This window comes from Chelonia mydas, chromosome 1 (genome assembly GCF_015237465.2).
Source record: "Chelonia mydas isolate rCheMyd1 chromosome 1, rCheMyd1.pri.v2, whole genome shotgun sequence".
In the NCBI taxonomy this organism is placed as follows: domain Eukaryota; kingdom Metazoa; phylum Chordata; order Testudines; family Cheloniidae; genus Chelonia; species Chelonia mydas.
In genome coordinates, this window is record NC_057849.1 from 193,844,197 (window position 1) to 193,864,067 (window position 19,871).

A 19,871-nucleotide genomic window follows, 5' to 3' on the forward strand; every position below is an offset into this window, starting at 1 on the left:
GTGCTTATCAGTTTCGCTAAAAACTACAAACCTACTAAAGATGCATTTGAACAGGGGGCGTGTATGGTGCAGTGTGTTAAAGTACAATATGCCTTTAACTCCTGTTAACCTAAACATGGTGTAAATGGGAAAGATGTTTGATTTTCATCCTCATGACATTTATTCAGCCCACAAAAGCACCATATAGTTCAGCACAGTTGACAACCCAGTATAAAAAGAGATGGTGCCACAGCTCAGACTTCAAGAGCTTGAAATATTGGAAATATTGGAGAGAGAGCCTCAGCAGAGAAGTGGAAGGCTCGGTGGCATGGGAAACATGCCTGTTAGGAAAATTCCTAGAAAAAACACTAAAAATAGTCAAATCTACAAATCCAAAATTCAGTAAGTTTTGAAAGGTATAGTTTTGTAATACTACAATACCAGAAAAACTGAAAATAGTCTTTTAGAAGTTGAACTCACAAGGCTTGAAAGCTGTTTTCTGGGTACTGTTTTCCCCAACAGCACAAGTTAGTAGTACATAGAAGGTATATTTTTCAAGGGCAAATTCTCTATGCAATTTAATAGAATCTCTATACTAAAACAGGTAAGTTACATGTCTGTCTCAGTACTTTGGGAAATACATTTTAAAATCATGGTAAAAATCAATACTGTTGAGCAGGTTACAGGACTGGAATGATATATGCTCATAACAGAAGCTAAACTGAAAGAGCAGCAAATAACTTATTAAATCTAAAGAGGACAATGCAATAAAGAAGGTATTATCTCCACAGATAAGGCATTAGAAATAAGAATTAGCAATAAAGGCCCCAATCCTGCAAATACTTATACACATACTTCAGTCTACACATTAGTCCCATTGGTTTATTAATTAAGAAATGGTAAACATGTGCTCACAATGTCTACACTACAACTAAAATCCCACAGCTGGCCTGCGTCAGTTGACTCTGGCTCATGGGGCTTGGGATAAGAGGCTGTTTAACTGCAGTGTAGACATTCAGGATTGGGCTGGAGACCTTAGACCATTATCCAAAGAGAGTTAAATGAAACAGAGAAAGAATTCGTCAAAAATGGAGGTAGGAGCTTCCATTTTACATTCAGAAACACTGAGGGCTACACACAAACATCTTTTGCAATAATTCAGGACTCTGAAAGCTTCTAGAGAATAATTAACAGAAATACAAGGAAGATAGAGGGGGAAGATAAATAGGTAACATTTTGAATCTTCTAATATACCCTTCCTATTTACACTCCACTCCACACTGTAATTGGATTATTTGTTTAGCAAAAAACTGCTGTGTAGCTACTTCATATTAAAAAAATGCAAGTTACTAAAATGAATTGAAAACAGTCTCCTCCTCCAATTGTGGATAATTACATTGTGAGATAAAAAATACTGAAAATGTTTTTCATAGATTGTCTAATATAATTCTGTAGGATAAGAGGCCTGCAAACAACCTATAAATTATCTCGGAAATGGTTAGTTTTTGATCATCCCTTTTGGTGGCATAAATTATGAATTCCATAATGTTGGTGATGTTTAACCTACAGAGATAAAAACAATGAGGAGTCCTTGTGGCACCTTAGAGACTAACACATTTATTTGGGCATAAGCTTTCGTGGGCTAGAACCCGCTTCAAGTAAGTTTTAATGCAGAGTTACTGTACCAGTTAGCTAAAAGGACGTATATTGCTGATAATGGAGCAGTGTATATTACTTTCCTCCTATGTTTGAAATAAGCATGGCTAATTATTTTAAAACAATGTAATTTTCACTATGGATAGCTGGATTGTTCAAGATATTAGAAATACTTCAGCTACTTGTGAAACAATTATACCCTGACTTCCCAAGTCAGTAATATAATGCAAAATTATTTTTTCCCTCCTCCCACTAATAGTGAGCAAAAATTGTTACATATTAATATGCTGTCAATATTTTTCATAACAAAACTATGACAGAATTAGGAATGCTTTGTAGTCGGCTTTTGAATTATTCTACCATTTGTTCATTTATAAACAGCAAAGTTCAAAATATAAGCTCTGATCCCTGCAATGTTGACCATGGTCAGCCAATAAAATTAACCAAATGAATTTTAATGATAGGTGAACCATATACTTACAAATATATTACTGACATAATGGAGCTTTGTCTATTTTCTACTGTTATATTTCATTTGATATATGAAAGTCTTTCAAAATTAAAAGCAAACATAAATACTTTAAAAAAAACTCACACCAGCTGCCTATGAACTGTAGCCAACTACTTTTCTCACTTTAAGTATCTAATTCCCCCCCCCCCCCCGGATGAAAAAAAGTTACTTTTAGAAAAACTATAGTTAGGCCACCAGAAATCAAACAGTGTAAAATTAAATGCCTTCTGTTAGAACAAGTTATGTTCAAATTGTACTGGTTTATTTACAATTGTAGTTATAAACAGTAACACAAACATCTTTACATTAACATTATGAAAAAAAATCTCATTGCTGAAGTAGGCACAGAGTCAGAGGCTCTTCAGAGGACAGGAAGTGGGGAATGTAATACAACAGCTGCAGGGCAAAACTATAAATACAGGAGCATTGGGCCAGGTGCAATTTCATGCAAATACTTTCAATAGTTCAAGTTCTATTGGGGTTTATTCAGATATTTTTTAAAAAGGAATTTGTTCCAGAATTAAGGTGCTTTAGCTTGATTCCTACTCAAATAACTTAAAATAGCTGATTTTTATAAAGGTCAGTTTCATTTATTTCCTTATGATACATCAATTTTACATTTTATTAACTGTAAATACTAAGTGGTTTCCACACAGTACAGCTGATTCCCATAATCATCATTCCAGAGTTTTTGCTACTTTCAGCATCAGCATGCACACAAACTATTCCATGGCCATAAGGGCATTCCAGGATTGGCTTGCTAACCTGAGAACCAAATTTAGATGAAATCTGAAAGCTGCAGATTAGTGAAAGCTATTTTAGATCAAATCTGAAAGATGCTAGAATAGTTGTCAGTTCTCTGGCATTAAAGAATTTAAAATGTTATTCAAAGGAAAAATCCATATGGCCTTGAAGGTAACAAATAGTTATTACAGATATTCAGTGCTTTGACCACTTTGCTTTATTTGTGTGCATTAGGTGTGTTCTTGTTGCAGAACACACCTTCAAGTTAGTACAAATCCATCTGTGCTGAACTGAAGGGTTTTGAAATGACAGCCCAAAGAATATATTTTATTAGATATTTCACTTTTGATGGAGGCAGACAACTCACTTTCACCTAGTAATCTGTCATGTGAAGCATGAATTCCAATTTCATTTGCTCAAAAGCACTCACGCATTTGTACTACAATAGTAACACTGCCTCAACCCAGAAAACATTTAATTTGCATAATTACAAAATCATAACTCTGTGGTAAGTTTTTTCTTATTGTATACAGTTCAGTCTAATATTTAAAAACAGTCATTTAACCATTCAAATTATTTTACCTGATAGTGTATAGTGGGTTTAAAAAAAAAAAAAAACCAACAACTTTTCCCCCCTCCATAGTATGGTTTGCATTTTTCAATCACCTTGAGTTGAAGATTGATTGAATTGGGTTCCAATCATTTTGAGAGGCATAAGTAGTATTACTGAGCTTTTGTCTCTTCTGTTTACAAACCTAAGGACTGATAACAATACTTGATACTACCAGTAGGCAAAGTCAAATTTACAGGCATTAGGCTTTAGACATTTTTGACTTCTAATTCTGAAGGTTATTTACGACACTTCAACTATTTTTCCATACCTGAAAGACCTGCATTCCCTTCATATAGTTCTATACAACTGAACTGCTACATTAAAGCTGCTTTTAAAAAACCTGACCTTTATAACAAACAACTTTTGCAAAAAAAAACCAAACAAAATTGTTAAACAAAAAAATTATTGAAATCTTGCTGAGAAATTAATAATTTACCCTATTTTAAGCCTGCTACTCAGGCATTCCCATCAGCAAACAGAGATGTTCTCTTAGATTAGTATTCAGTTGGAAAGCAGTCATTTTGTGTCCACATACAGTATCTTGGTTGCCTCTTTTCTTTTTAAACCGTTATCTTAAAAGTTTTTTGTTATTAGTTCTCCAACGCATCCAGAACTTTCATGATCTGTTGTTTTATGGCTTTGGTAGCATCACCTGCATTTGGAATCAAATACCTTTAAAAGAGAAAGGACCATCATTAATACACTGTGCCAACTTTCCATGCCAATCATAAAAACTGATGTCTGAATTCATCCTCTAGCTTAGTCTCAGTAAGATTTGGGAAAAATCCCCTTTTAAAATGTAAAACTATTGGGTAAATAGTAATATTCCTCATAGTTGGAGTAAGAGAAAATGTTCTTCCTGTGAATTCAGTGCTGATGAAAAGTATTGGGTTGAGAACCCTGGAGACTGAAAACCTTGATTTAGTCATAGAAAGGTACAGAATGGGCAACAGCAGGGCAAGATTTCTCCATACATTACTCCACCAATGCATACCAATCCTAATCTGGAGATACTTCTATGGACAAGAGAATAGTTCATTTTCCATGCTTACCACTCAGTTCTTGCTCACTATATGGAGGTAGCCAATGAAGTAGTGAATTAGTGCCATGTGTGGTGGTGTTTTCTGTGGTATGGACAACTTACTGCTGGGAACTGGATCAATACCACCAAACTCATTTCACACAGGACACCCAAACAGGCATCAGATTATAGTAACTTTTAGTCACTACTGATCTAGGTAAAAAACCCTTCCAAAACAAGATGCTTCACTGCACATGCTTCTCCCTCAGGGAGAGAATGAGAGAACAACCAACCTGTGACATATGTTAGTCATGTTACTTAATGCACTAGTGGAAGGCGCTCTGTACTAAAGTGATGAGTCCAGCATAAGAACTGATATAGAATAGAATAGATTTTCACCAGCAATCTTCAGGTTAAAGGCTCTATATCATATTACTAATTCTCAGCTGTCCAATCCCCTAAAGACCAGTTTTTAAAAAAAAATTATAATTTTCAAAATCATGCATCAATACTGACATTCAGAAAACTTAGAAGTTTAAAGGAACATTTTTCCATACAAAAAAGGTCGCTCCTCTCATTAACGTGTTCACTCTCAAGTGCATGTCTTGTAGAACACAGACTTTACAGATCGCCTTAGGTTAATTTTATTCTGAAGACAATTATTTTGGGTCTGATCCCAAGTCTACTGAAGTCAATAGACTTTGGATCAGACTCTTCATGTCTGGAAAAACCAGACGTACAAGAATCTGGAATCCATTATTTACATCACCAGGTAATGTTTGTATGTTAATCATGAGCCTTCTTTATTAAAACAAAAAAAATTCCTTCACCTTAATGTCTTTAAATACTGGAGTTTCCACACACACGAAGATCTAAGAGAAACTATAAACTGTAGTGAAAAAAAGAAGCAAGCACAAAGCCCAAAATACTTCTCTTTCTTTGGAGGCTATGCCCTCCCTGCCCTCTCCCAAAGTGATAAACCAACATCAAAATCTTAGTGATGAAGAATGTCTGGTACCTTTCCACATGATATATTTGGGGCCTTTGTAGCAGGATAGAAACTTGCATATAGCCTCTTACCTGGACCCATTACTAAGAGGACACTTTTCAGTAAAATGGCTACCAAAAGGAGTTATTTCAAAAATAAAAAGCTAACTTAAAAAGTATTTCAGAGGCATTTATACGGAGGTACGGGTGGAGGAGGAGACATTTCTTTCTACATGACTTATCTTACAGATTGTTAAACTGATCAGGGTACAATCAGTACATTGTTTTTTCTAAAATACACAAACTCAATATTCCTTGAGAGAGACTGTAGATCTGCTGTGTATCCTGATTCATGTCAGGAAATTACAGCTATTAAAAACAAAGTGTTAGCTTTGGGCCTGATTCTGGAAGTGCCAAGTGCCTCTGATTTCCACTGATATCACAAGGAATTAGTGGCACACTCTACCTTGTAGGATGAGCCCCTTTGTTTTGTGATCAGTTCATAACTGAGAAATAGTCTTACCTTTCAACTGCCAAAATTTCTATGCCCGAAGTACTGCTGTTTCCATATTTAAAGGTGATTAGTTCTGGGTGTTTCTTCTTGGATGTAATTTTAACTACCGAGTTTAGGGCCTGACGAGACTGTATGTAAGCCAATCCCCTTCGTGATGGAATCTCCCTCAAACAGTACATATGTGTTGCAGTTACTAAGAGATGACTTTAAAAAGAGAAAGAATTTACCAACAAATGGAGTAAGGGTCAAATATACAGAAAGTTTAATACTAAAGATAACTCACACTATGAGCTAGCTAACACAGTTTTCAAATTCCAACAGTTTTATATTTATGCCGCATATTTAATTCAGAATTCCTAAACACTTTACAAACTTCTCCCGGAACTGAAATGTAAGCACTTCTGAAGTCAAACATGGCAGATGTTTAATAGCACAAAGCAAAACCATACAGTTTGTCAATGAACACTGACACTGCACAGTCTCTCAGGAACTAATAGCTAACATGTACATCTCACAGGGAGCCAACACAGAGGTTCTGATCCTGTATTCGATGTACATGCAGAAGTATTTGCAGCTTTCAAGCAATATCATCCTAGGTAAAATTTTTAGAAGAGCTTGCTGGTTTTTTTCCTGGATGAACTTTTCCAGTGTTCTTTGGAACTATGACAAAAATGCAACAGTGAAACATTGACTGCAGTCTCTGGTCAAATTGTTGGTCAAATTCTAGAGTTTTATCTTCCACCAGATTCTTTTTAATAAAAATATAAAATAGTTTTCTGTCCATCTGTCTAAATAAGAGCAAAACACAACTTTAAGCAACTTAGTGTTTTGAGCAAAGGACACCATTCTTTACACTACAGAACAAGTTTGTTAGGTCCCTACAGTCACACTCTTTGGGGGCAGCTAAGGGAACATCCACTATGCATCATGCTCCAGTACCTCCTAATGACCAGATAAAAAGGTCACTGCAACTGTGTCCTGATTTAGAGACAGCAGTGTCTCTGAAATACATTTTTGTGCAGATATTGACAAGGACAGACTGCAGGCACACTTGGATGTTTGAGGCCCCAATGCTGAAAATAAACCCAAAACTTATTGAGAGTATTTTTTGAAACAACTTGTTTTGCAAAAGAATTAGTACTATTCTTTCTATTGTAATCTTAGCAGTAAAATTCTGTACACATGCTGTAGAAATAGTCAAGGAGCATATCTGTACAGCACCTAGCACAATGACTAGGGCTCATAGGCACTGTGACAATACAAACAATAAATACTACAGCTCTTAGTTAGTTAGTGGCTCAGACACTTATTGTTCATTGTAGACAATATCCAGACACAATTTAACACCACCACTAGCTTTTTCATACTCTTAAGAATAAATAGTACTTTAGTACCTAGGAAACATGTGTCCATTTTCTTTCACTTCATTACAGGGGAAATGATGCTTCACATCTGGTTTATTTATCCATGTGTGGATGTTGACTACCTCTTTTCGGTCATCATCCGACATTGAGGAACTATCAATTTCATCTATATGGAAGAGGAAAAATGGACTTTTACACTGACAGAACATCTGTCAGCTCTTCAATGTTTACATTATTGCTTATTAAAAACAAAAATAATTCGGTTTCACATCCCAATTAGAACACTGAAGAATTCCAAATAGTACGTTTGGTGTAAACCACAAAAGTGCAAGGAACCCATTATCTACTAAGTCCAACCATCTTGCATCCACATTTGAATTCTCACCTCCATTCTTTTAATTACTCCTTTTTCAAAGCTATTTTTGCATGCTCTAGTTAGAATATTTACCTCAAGACAATTTAGAGTTGTAGCTATGCACATCCACATCTAAAAAGGTAATTTTTTAAGAAGGGACACTGAAGTTAGAAGTCATGGGACAAATTCTGCTCTCAATTACACCATTGTAAATACAATGTAACTGCACGGAAAATAGTTTCACCTTTTTTGTTCTTCTGCACAAGCACAATATATTTGTGCAATGTTGGTTTTGCTCATACTGCAGGATTTGTTTTAAAAAAGAACGTTAAATTAAAAAAATCCTAAAAGCTAATTGTTATAACACTTTTTATTAAAAAATACGTAAGTACTATAGACAAAGCCTTACTGTGGACATAAATTACCTATTCATATCTATTGTATACACCCAAGCCGGTAACATCACATCCTCAAATGGAAATGGCAAAAAACTTTCCACAAGTAGTTTGCAAATATAAGTGTGGAAAGAGGTTTTTCTGGGGGACAAGAACACACTGACAGAATTTACTGAACTGACAGTGGAAAAGCTTGTGCCCATCCTGATGGCAGCTATGTGATCGCAGCACTCAGTGACAATCAGTGATACAGTCGGTACACATCTAAGGAGCATGTAGTCCTGGTTGAACAGCCATTAATGTGAACTATAAATCTTTTAGTTTGTGACTGCAGTGTCCACACAGAGGAGTTACAGCACAGCACTCTGGTGTGCACTGCTATTCACACCCTCCTAGTCCAAACTACAGAGCAGTATACACACAGCCTAACTGCCAGCCAAGCAGACAACCTAGGATCAGACAATCAAATTGGATTTTTTTCTTCTTGATCATTATCGCCAATAATAAAAGGTACTGCAGGTCAAAGTGCTTAACCTCAGTGGAGGTTAACAGAGTTGCATGGGTGTAAGTGATGACAGATGTGGGCTTGCAAGACTTTTAAAACAAATGAGTGAAAAAGAGAATGCAGTTTGACTGTCAGATCCCCAAGGTGAATTTGCAGAGTTGGCAGTTAAAGGGGGAGGGGGGGAACCACTCTTCAGGGCAGAGACTGTCTACTATTCGGTGTCTGTACAATGCCCAGCACAATGGGGCCCTGTTCTTGCTTGGTCATTAAGCCTCTCTAATCTGATTAATAGTAAGAATAATTATTTTAAAATATTTTTGTAAATTGAAAATATTTAATTTGTAGTTAATGATAGACAACAATGGTACCCTGTGACAGTCAAATAGAAAAGAGGTTATGTATGTGTCTAAATTAAGGGGACTTCAAATAAGAATAGAGTTTCCTACTGTACCAGTATCATATTCTTCTTCGTCTCCAATGCTGAATACCGGTTTTACACCACGGTAGGGTTTTCCCAATCTGTCACTGCTGCTAACATGTCTGTTGGCATGGGGAGAGGGCAGGAGGGGAAAAAAAAACAAACAAAAAACTTTTAAGATCCTATGGTACAACATTTACTATAGCAGCATGCAATATCAAAATGTGACCGTATCTGTGCAACTAAAGAGGAATCCACAGTCTCAAAGTCTACTGCAAGAAAGCCGGGAGTGACCCAGAAAGCACCCGATTAGTAAAAGCAGATCATGTGGTTATTTGCCAGACTGAACACTTTTAAGCATTGTAACTGAAAAGCAGGTAGTCCTGCATCTTACATACAACTTCTAACCATTCTCTCGAACAGCAAAAACATTCTAAAAATCCAAAACATTTAAGGAGATGCTTTGAAATACCCAGCAGAGCACTCTAGTGTTTGTCTGAATTACATTTTAACATGCTGTATGGCTCTGGAAGGATTGTAAATTGGGGTGGAGGGAAAAGATGGAGAATATTAAAAAGTACATTTGACTGTTCGCTGGACTGGCAAGAGGGTCACTCTTGGAGAGATTTTCCCAAAGGATAACACTGTGTAGATACAAAAAGGAAACAAATCTGCTTCAGTTAAACATCTATAAAGCTCTGTTCCTGTTTTGAGCCAATATATTGATGCACACTAATTTATATACATCTGTGGAACCGGGTCCAAGAGAGTACCTGTGCCTTTAGTACTATATTGAAGAAAGCTGATATTTATCTATCCATGGAAGTCTAACAAGTTGCTATATCCTCTAGGGCTATTTGATTAGAAGTTACTGAATGAGAAAGAACATGGAAAAACTAATTGTTAATTGAGAAAAAACAGAAATATGCTATACAAAAAAAGCAATATAAAAATGTGCTCATTAGTGATTTAAAGACAATAAGCATCGATGACACTGACAATCCAAGAGGGCAGTGATTCTATTTTACTATTTAGCTAGACTTTTGTGCATATGGAATTTTAAGAAAAAAGAATGAGGAAGAATACTGTAGATTACTGATTTGGTAAGAGGAGATTATGTTTAATAAGATTATATATTTATAATGTTAATTGAAATTCATAGCTAGGGTTTAAAAGAGGTTATATTTGCATTAACAGAGGAAGGTTAGACAAAGCAAAAAAGAAAGGCCTACTATATAAATTTTTGCATCATATTAAACTAGAAATGGGGAATTCTACAGGAATTAAACGGCACTATATGAGACCAGTTTGTGGTACAGGTCAAGGATCTCATTTAATCTAATTCCATTCAGTTGATAACCTGCAAAATCAGACTGTTTTTGCTAGTAAAGATAAAATTGGCATGACTGAATCAATGAGACAAAAATGTTTCTTTCCACTTTACAGAGCTGGAATTTTAAGAAAAGCATAGTCTTAGTACATTAATTTATCCTGGGTTCTAACTAGTTAATATAGTCAGTACAACTTTCCAATGGAAAAGAAGATGATTTGAATGTAGGGGAGCGATATTCCTTTAAGGGACAAGTACATACTCAATGCAGCAATATTTCTTCATAACAAACAAAAGGTAGGATGGTCTGTCAGTTATAAAACACCTGACTACAACACTAAAAAGCTGCAAAGAAACAATTTTATAGTTTAATATTAATGTTTCCTAAGAGGTTTTTATCTTTATTCTTTTAAAGTAGCTTTATAAATCCTAAAATAACCGTATGTATCAGTTTTACTGGGATATTCCTGTTTCCTTCCAAGGACAACAAGGATACCCTTAACATTAACTATTGTTTTTGCTCACCCTATACCATCTCCTTTCTCTAGTAATATTGGGTGACCTAGCATAGCCAGCATGATGTTCCCCCATTCTCAGAGAATGGACAAATCTACTAGAAAAAAGTGAATCAAAATCCTTAAAAATAGAACTGACATTTTAAAAAAAATATGACTTTTTCAGCACCCACTTCCATACAGCACAACCTGCCAAGACTCAAATGTGGGATGCAATGTGTGACAAAGACCCAAAAATGAGGGAGACCAAAGTATTTTTCGTGCAGGAAATGCTATGGATTCCTTCGTTTGGCATAAGTAACATTTTATAAGCACAGTTTCATGATTATTTCTGACGTAAATAATTTTATCATTAAAAGTGAAGGGATACTAAATTTGTGTGGAACACAGTTAACTCTGGGAATGAAATGAGGGACAGTTGAGAGGTGTGCCTGTTTTTCTGGCTCTGTTTGCTGTTCCCACACTGTGAGCATCTCCATTCTGACCAGCATATTCCATCACCACAGGCTAAGAATGTGCTCGGAATACGCAGTATTGTTGTAGACATGTCAATCCCTGGACTTTAGAGAGACAATGTGGGTAATATTTTTACCAACTTCTGTTGATGAAAGAGAGAAGCTTTCCAGCTAATCTGAAGAAGAGCTCTGTGAAAGCTCAGAAGCTCTTCTCGCTCACCAACAGAAGTTGGTCCAATAAGATATTACCTTATCCACCATGTCTCTCTAGGAATGCAGTAGTTTTAAATTTGCTGACAAAATTCCAAGAGGACTTTAACACTCTTAGAGCACCCTGAGCTCTGAAGATACTTTCTGAACAGCTTGTAATAGGTCTCCTTTGAAGCTCAAGTCTCTCCTTCTGAAGCTCAAAACTGAAGCCTGCTAAATAAAGGCTTCTGCCCCTTTCCACTACAACAAATAATTAATAAAATGCAAAACTGAAGTGACTAGATTTAAAAAAAAAAGTTTCAAATAAAGAGGAAGGAAACTGAAAGACTGAATAAAAGCCAAGAGAATAAGAAAGCACTGCAAATATTTCCCTCTTCTTCCCCTGACTGCAGAATAGCACTTGAAAACGTTAAGTTTGATGCGAAGCATAGCTTTTTAAAAAGTTGATATATAGAATTTCAGAGATGTCAGTGAGACCAATGCTTACAAACATTGTGAAGTCATGCTAAAAAGGACAAAGGTGTTTTTAGTCAGATTGGTCTACTCATTGGCTTACCGCTCCATGCTTGCTCTGTCTGGCCAGGAAAGATTGAAAGATATTCTATAGCAAATTGGGGCAGAGGACAGAACAATTATAAAAAATAAAAAACCTAGTATAAAAAAATGAGTACTCTGTATCAGCAATTTTTCCCTACATCTCGTCAAACCCAACAATATTTCAGCAGACCTACCCAGGGACCACAGGAAGCTTGGAAGAAATTATTTTAAAGAGGCATTTCTACATTAGATGGGATTTACATATGAACCTTATTTGAATGCTTGGTGCAACAGAAACAAAAGGGTATTTTTATTACAAGATACTTCTGCCCTAAACCATGGTGTAAGTGGTAACTGCATCATTGCAACAGAGAAACCAAGCTGTAAACAACCCTTTTAGTTGGACTAAAAATTAAGTAGGTGAGGATTTGAGAACCATTGTTCACCACAGCAGCCATCCTGAGCCTCATTAACAAGTAAATATATCTCAGTGCTTTAAAAGGCACTCAATAGCATCCATCTTTCACAACCTTGCAACTATTAAGACTTACAGTAATTTTAAAGAAAAGTTGTAAAATAGGCTATCAAATTCAGACCTATTCACAAATATTTAGAAAACAGATCTTCAACTTTAAATGTACTTTAAAACGAAAACTGTCACTGAACCCATTGTGAAATCAATATTCCTATTTTATAGTTGTGAAAACAAGACTCTGAAAACCTCTCCAGCTGAAAGGGAAAGTCTATGCTAGAACCGTGCTTAGAATCCAGGAGTTCATGGATCTCAGTTCTGTGTTCAAGCCACGAAGTCAGGACAATCACTTTTTATATTTCTCTTTGTTTCAGCTGCTCCCCTTTGAGCAAATGCATGTGCAATGAGCAAAACTGTTTAAAATAAAGATTTAGGGTGGGATTTTCAAGAGTATTCAGTGTTGATTTAACTCTGCTCATACTGAAGTCAATGGGAGTCTTACTAACGCTTTTGAAAAACCCATTCTAAATGCCTTTATCACTAGACAGGTTTCTTTGTTATAAATTTATTATAGTGGCAGTTTGCTGCATTATCATCCAGAGATGGGAGTGCAGATACTGGCCTTAGAATTATGAGCCAGCAAACTAGTCACGCTTTAAGACGATGATATCTTGCAAATGCTGGTGAAGGAAATTCCAAAAAGGGGGCGGGGGGGGGGGGGGAAGGAAGAGAAGACAAATAAAACACACTCAAAGCCTGATAGCTTTCAGTTTATCTTCTCTTGATTCTTATTATTTAGTCTAATCTTCATACTTTCAAAAACATCCATTTGAAATGGGGAGTCATTCATCACTGATAATCACATATAAATAACCCACCTGTCCACAGGAGTTGATGTATTTTCAATAAAACTAATAACTTTTTCTTTCACATTCACAGATTTAGTCTTCAAAGCAACAGTCATTTTATTTACCAAGGACTTGACTCCTTTTCCATCACTTGAACCATTAGGAGAATCACCCTGTAAATGTAAGTGCTCTAAGAATTAATTGTAACACAACATTTTTACTATCAGTAATTTGTTAAGAATGAAAAGCTACAACATACTGAGCATGATCACTTGCTACTGTTTACAGGAAAGTTCTCTAGACTATTAGTATTGTTTATCATGGAAATAGGATTTAAAAAGAATGGCAGCCATAAAGGACTAAAGTAAAGCCCATTTAAAAAATAAGCTATCAAGCCCCATTACTTAGAACGGTGCTCTGAAACTCCACTGAGAGGAAACAGTTCTAACCATGTAAAAATGTAAATGTATATAAAAATTAAAAGCCATATTCTACCTACCACTAGAAGGGGCACAGAAAATTCAGGAAATGTGTTTCTTGGAATATTACAAGTAAGGAAGGAATTTAGAGGTGCCATGGAAACACAACCTCCATACCCGATGGATCCCTCAGATGCACGTATAAAGGAGAATTTAGCCTCACAGTGCACCATTTCTTAGAGATGGCTGGTCACCCTCATGCTGGAGTCATGTTGCCACTGGCTTTCACTAACCCATTAGACCCGAACAACCTCACTTTCTGAAATAAGTGATTTTAGATATTTAATAGACCTGATGTGGGATTATGAAACAATTTTGGAAGGACCAGGCACTGACTTGGTAAACAACTGGTTGAGTTCTTCTACACCTTTGGGAAGATTTCCTGAAATTCCAAAAGGATATCTTATCATCCCATGTACAGCCTTATATATTTTATATACCCCAAAGTGAGGAAGATCTAAGAATGGTAGCTATTCCATATATTTTATTGAAATGCAACCAATGTGAGATTTCCTCTAAAGAGTCTCTCTTCTAAGACAAGATGACCTCAGGCTACTTCCAACAGGATATAAGATGATTATAATCTGCAATTAAATATACAGCTAAGAACAATTATAATTTGTAGCAATACATTCTGCAGGATAGACTCGAGTTAAGAGAAGGGTAGATTTAGGCCATCTAGGACCCCATCTTATCTACATCTATTGGACAGAGCAAAAAATTATGGCTCGAATCCTTCTATCAGATATCCACAGGTGCCACACAAGCGCAAGAATCTCCACACACATACAATTGCAAGATCAGGGCCTAAATTGATAAAAACATGCACTTTGAGTTTATAGAATAGAAAGGCACTATGGAACACACAAAAATCACTGCTTCTTGTCATTTTCAAATATACAACCTGATCTATAAATACACTTACATCAACAGAGGAGTTTATGCTACTTCTTGAGCCTGAGGTACTAGCAATCCAGTGGCCATATCCATTTTCGGGTCCTTCCACATTGATGTCTGCTAAGTGCTGCTGGAGTGCTGTTAGAAAGGGCATTTTTAAAAGATGTTCAGAGCCACATTTGAATGAGTCATCTGATCATGTCTCACTTCAGACTGCTGATGTCAACATTTACTCTAGATGATTTACAAAAATGCAAATAAGTTCAAATGCTACTCCTGCTACTGCTTTCTCCTTTCAATACTACAGAGCCTCTAAACAAACTTATTGTAATGAAATAAAAGACAGGAAAATAACACTACATAAAACATAGAAGCACCAGGAAATAATTGGCTGCTTAATTTTTGATCAGATGGAGAGTGTGTCAAAATAGTGCTATTAGTCAAAGTAGAAGCTATTAGGTCCTGATTCTACCATTTAGAACATGAGTGGATCCCTACACTCATGCAGAGCCTCACTGACTTCAACTGTGGTCTGCCCATGCATTGTAAATTGCAGCATTGGGAACCTAGCTACTGATGTTTAAGAAAACAAAGTAGTGAAGAATTACAGCACTGTTAACAAGTATAATTAGGAAACACTGTAGTTGTTTTAACATACATAGAAACAACACTAGGGAGGATAAAGACATTGGGAGGGAAGCTTCCCAGCCATTCATGATTAATTCAGAATTCAGGATACACTGTGACAATGGTAAAGCTAATTAACAATGAACATGCAATTGCACAATGTTAAAACAGCACATGACAAAAAGCCTGTGAATAAACTATGTTTGCCATCCATTTAACTGGTTGCCAAACAAATACCAACAGTAATCCCAACAGCATTAAAAAATGCATTCAAAGCTTTGTCAGGCCAAGAGTGAATGTAAAAAGCATTATTAAATCAAAAGCTTACCCATGAATCCTCCTTTGGCAATGCTTACATATTCCTTGTTTTTCTGCAACAAGAAAAACACTGGAAATCATATTTGTGACACTCATGGATTTTCAAATTTAAGGTGGAAAAATAGGTCCCTACCTTAAAGGCGTGACACATGCTTAGCATACTTTACTTGATAAATTTGGAGTTTCTTTGAACCAAGGAAGTCTTATTTTTAAAAATGAGAGCGATAGAGTTATGGTCTAATGCCTTATCCATGTGCTCACCTTTAATAATTAGAATACTCTTATTGAAACTAATAGGACTACTTATGGAGTAAAGTTAAGCATGTGTGAGTGTTTACTATTTGGGATACTCAAGCCCTAATCCTGAAAAGAAGTGTGCTGCAAGTACCAGATCATACATGTTTCTGTTGCTTGCTTTTTGACTTTCCTCCATATCACAAAGTTACAGTCAGCTCCCTCTTCTTCATTGTGATGCCCCCGTATGTACCATATATGGTTTTCACAGCTATGACAATGCATAAGTGACTCCATGAAGGCCAATCATTTTATTTTTAGCTAATGGCATGGTTCTGAAAAGTTTTTTTAAAAAAATATTTATTACATCTCAGCTTGTGTACATCCATCTTCAAGAATCTAAGTCACTCTACAAATTAAAACAATACCTACACTAAAAAAAGGGATGGCCTAGAAAAGTCAGCCACACTCACCACCAATGAGGGAGGAGGTGGAGGAAAAATCCAGAAAGAGCTGGTATAAAAGGGAAGTCAAAATGGTTAAAGTGATCTGACTAATGGAAAAGTCTTCCATTTGGCACTCCTCAAAGACACCAAAAGAAATTAAGATCAGTATGTATTCAGTTATAATAGTTTTGGAGAGATGTAGGAGAAAGAACTCATTTCCCTTGGAATTTGATTTCTGAAGATGCCATCAGCAACACTTTGAATTGAATCCATGGGAAGACTGCAAAAGGCTGGCATTAAAATGTTCTTTACAGGAGTAAAATTTTGTAATTGTGGCAGCTTCTGAATCAATTTAAAAGAAAATTAAGTACGAGTTAATTACAGTAATTTTAGCCAGGATGTAATGAAAGAATGAATGACCATAGTGAGGCCCATGATGCATAGCTTTTACAGAGAATTGGAGAGGGTACAGTAACAGCCATTCTCAACCATTATTGCAACAGGGATTTATAATCCCTCAATGCTATTCCAAACCATATCATTGAACAAAAAACCCACATCACTTATCTGAATCTCTACAGACTGGCTCCATGGTAGCTGTGAAATCACAGAACTGGTGGCAATAGCTTTGGAGGATTTCTATGGGGAATGCTCAGGCAAGATACTGCAGCTTCAGACTGCATTAAACTTTCCTCCAGAGCGTATCTGAACTCGACATACTTAGATCTACTTACCATGGGGTCTTCACTGCGGTAAGTCGACAGCTGATGCTCTCCCATCGACTCTGCCTGCGCCTCTCGCCCTGGTGGAGTACCGGAGTCGATGGGAGAGCACTCAGTGATCGATTTATCGCATATAGACTAGACGTGATAAATCAACCCCCTGCTGGATCACTCGCTGCCCGTCAATCCAGCGAGTAATGTAGACAAGCCCATAGTCCCTAGCTCTCTGATGGATCCCAGATATCTGGAGGACTGATCCCTGCATCTTCCCAGGGGAGGAGAAGGAAGAGAGAGAGCACGAGAGAAGGGCTAGAATGAATCTTACCTCCCCATAGAATAATATGGAGAGAACTGTGCCAGTGCACCCTTGCAGAATTTTTCTGATGCCAAGATCCTCTATTGTGGGTTTGTTTAAGGAAGGCAAGCTCTGGCTTGAAGTGAACAACTAATTTTGGTGGTCATTAAATGACTGCTCAAAACCATGTGTAGTTATAAGAACAGTTAATGTGTAAAGAAAGTCTATTTTGTCACTTTTTATTGATGTGTGAAAGAACGTAATTCTTTAGTTGTTCAAACAATAATTCCAATATCCTAGTTGTACCTGTAAAAAATGTGCCAACACCATGTTCATATACATGTCTTCCTCTTCCCTGCCACTTCCCATGAAACAGAGGTGCTCCCCACTAGCTATGGAGCCAGACTGTATGGATTGTTTCTGTGCTTCTAACAAGGATTTTACAGACTGTGCAAACTCTGATGGGTTCTGGAGCATCTACAGAATAAAATAAACAGAATGTTAACTATTTTCTTAGCATACAACTTGTCAGCGCACACACAAAAAAAGGCATCAGGGCTCTCATTTGTCTGTTATTCACTAAGCAGCGTGTGCCCAGCACTCTACAAGGCACAAATTAAAGACAGTCTGTGTCCCACAGGTCATATTATCTAACACACACACACAGAAGACTTTCTGTAAAATCCTCAGAAGGGAATACTCTATTTTTATTAACTCAATTCTTATTGACAGTAGAAAAAAATTAGTCTTCTTTTTTAAAGGAGGACTTGAATGAGAAGACAGTTAGGTAGCAAACTGGAATCAGGAGGATTTTCCATACCTGTGGGATGACATACAAAAAGACACACAAAATAAGAGTTTGAGAAGGACACAAATGGGACACAGAGGCTGACCTCTATTTTAGGCATTTCTGAGTTGCTTTTACATTGGTACCTGAGGGCTGCTGGGAAGAGCAGAGAGGGGTGAGGGAGATGTGACAAGAGGAACATAAGAATGGCCCTACGGGGTCAGACCAAAGATCCATCAAGTGATCCATCCCCTGTTGCTCATTCCCAGCTTCTGGCAAACAAAAGCTAGGGACACCATTCCTGCCTATCTTGGCTAATAGCCATTGATGGACCTATCCTCCATGAATTTATCTAGTTCTTTTTAGAACCCTATTATGATCTTGGCCTTCACAACATCCTCTGGCAAGGAGTTTCACAGGTTGACTGTGCGTTGTGTGACGAAATACTTCCTTTTATTTGTTTTAAACCTGCTGCCTACTAATTTCATTTGGTGACCCCCTTGTTCTTGTGTTAGGAGAAGTAGTAAACACTTCCTTATCTACTTTCTCTACACCAGTCTTGATTTTAATAGACCTCAGTCATATCTCCCCTTAGCCGTCTCTTTTCCAAGCTGAAAAGTCCTAGTTTTAGTAATCTCTCCTCATACAGAAGCTGTTCCATACCCCTAATCATTTTTGATGCTCTTTTCTGAACCTTTTCCAATTCCAACATATCTTTTTTGAGATGGGGCGACCACATCTGCACACAGTATTCAAGATGTAGGCGTACCATGGATTTATACAGAGGCAACATGATATTTTCTGTCCTATTAGCTATCCCTTTCTTAATTATTCCCAGCATTCTGTTTGCTTTTTTGACTGCCACTGCACATTGAGTGGATGTTTTCAGAGAACTATCCACAATGACTCCAAGATCTCTTTCTTGAGTGGTAACAGCTAATTTAGACCCCATCATTTTATATGTACAGTTGGGGTTATGCTTTCCAATGTGCATTACTTTGCATGTATCAACATTAAATTTCATCTGCCATTTTGTTGCCCAGTCACCCAGTTCTGAGAGATTTCTTTGTAGCTCTTCGCAGTCTGCCTGGGTTTTAACTATCTTTAGTAATTTTGTACCATCTGCAAATTTTGCCACCTCACTGTTTAACCCTTTTTCCAGATCATTTATGAATATGTTGAATAGGACTGGTCCCAGAACAGATCCCTGGGGGACACCACTATTTAACTCTCTCCATTCTGAAAACTGACCATTATTCCTACCCTTTGTTTCCTATCTTTTAACCAATTACCAGTCCATGAGAGCATCTTCCCTCTTATCCCATGGCAGCTTACTTTGCATAAGAGCCTTTGGTGAGGGACCTTGTCAAAGGCTTTCTGAAAATCTAAGTATACTATATTCACTGGATCCCCTTGGTCCATATGCTTGTTGACCTCCTCAAAGAATTCTAGTAGACTGGTGAGGCATGATTTCCCTATACTAAAACCATGTTGACTCTTCCTCAACAAATTATGTTCACCTATATGTCTGACAATACTGTTGTTTATTATATTTTCAACCAGTTTGCCCGGTACTGAAGTCAGGCTTACAGGCCTGTAATTGCCGGGATCATCTCTGGAGCCCTTTTTAAAAACTG

The 19,871-nt window shown here is 36.8% G+C and overlaps 1 protein-coding gene across 7 annotated transcripts in view; it reads right to left on the reverse strand.

Annotated features, from left to right (window-relative positions):
- TBC1D23 (TBC1 domain family member 23) overlaps nt 1-19,871 on the reverse strand; it is a 65,621-nt gene that overhangs the window by 10,239 nt on the left and 35,511 nt on the right. For 4 of the 7 annotated variants that reach the window (XM_037908284.2, XM_043538598.1, XM_043538597.1 and 1 more), the window contains 9 exons: nt 17,754-17,924; nt 15,761-15,803; nt 14,834-14,943; nt 13,460-13,602; nt 12,129-12,173; nt 9,096-9,184; nt 7,420-7,555; nt 6,035-6,229; nt 2,387-4,175 (listed from right to left, as the gene is read on the reverse strand). In XM_037908284.2, coding sequence (XP_037764212.1) covers nt 4,094-4,175; nt 6,035-6,229; nt 7,420-7,555; nt 9,096-9,184; nt 12,129-12,173; nt 13,460-13,602; nt 14,834-14,943; nt 15,761-15,803; nt 17,754-17,924 — 1,014 coding nt within the window. In that variant the 3' untranslated portion in view covers nt 2,387-4,093. Of the gene's footprint in view, nt 1-2,386; nt 4,176-6,034; nt 6,230-7,419; nt 7,556-9,095; nt 9,185-12,128; nt 12,174-13,459; nt 13,603-14,833; nt 14,944-15,760; nt 15,804-17,753; nt 17,925-19,871 lie in introns of those variants that run through there. The other 3 variants (XM_037908298.2, XM_043538599.1, XR_005226677.2) reach the window with 2 other exon arrangements.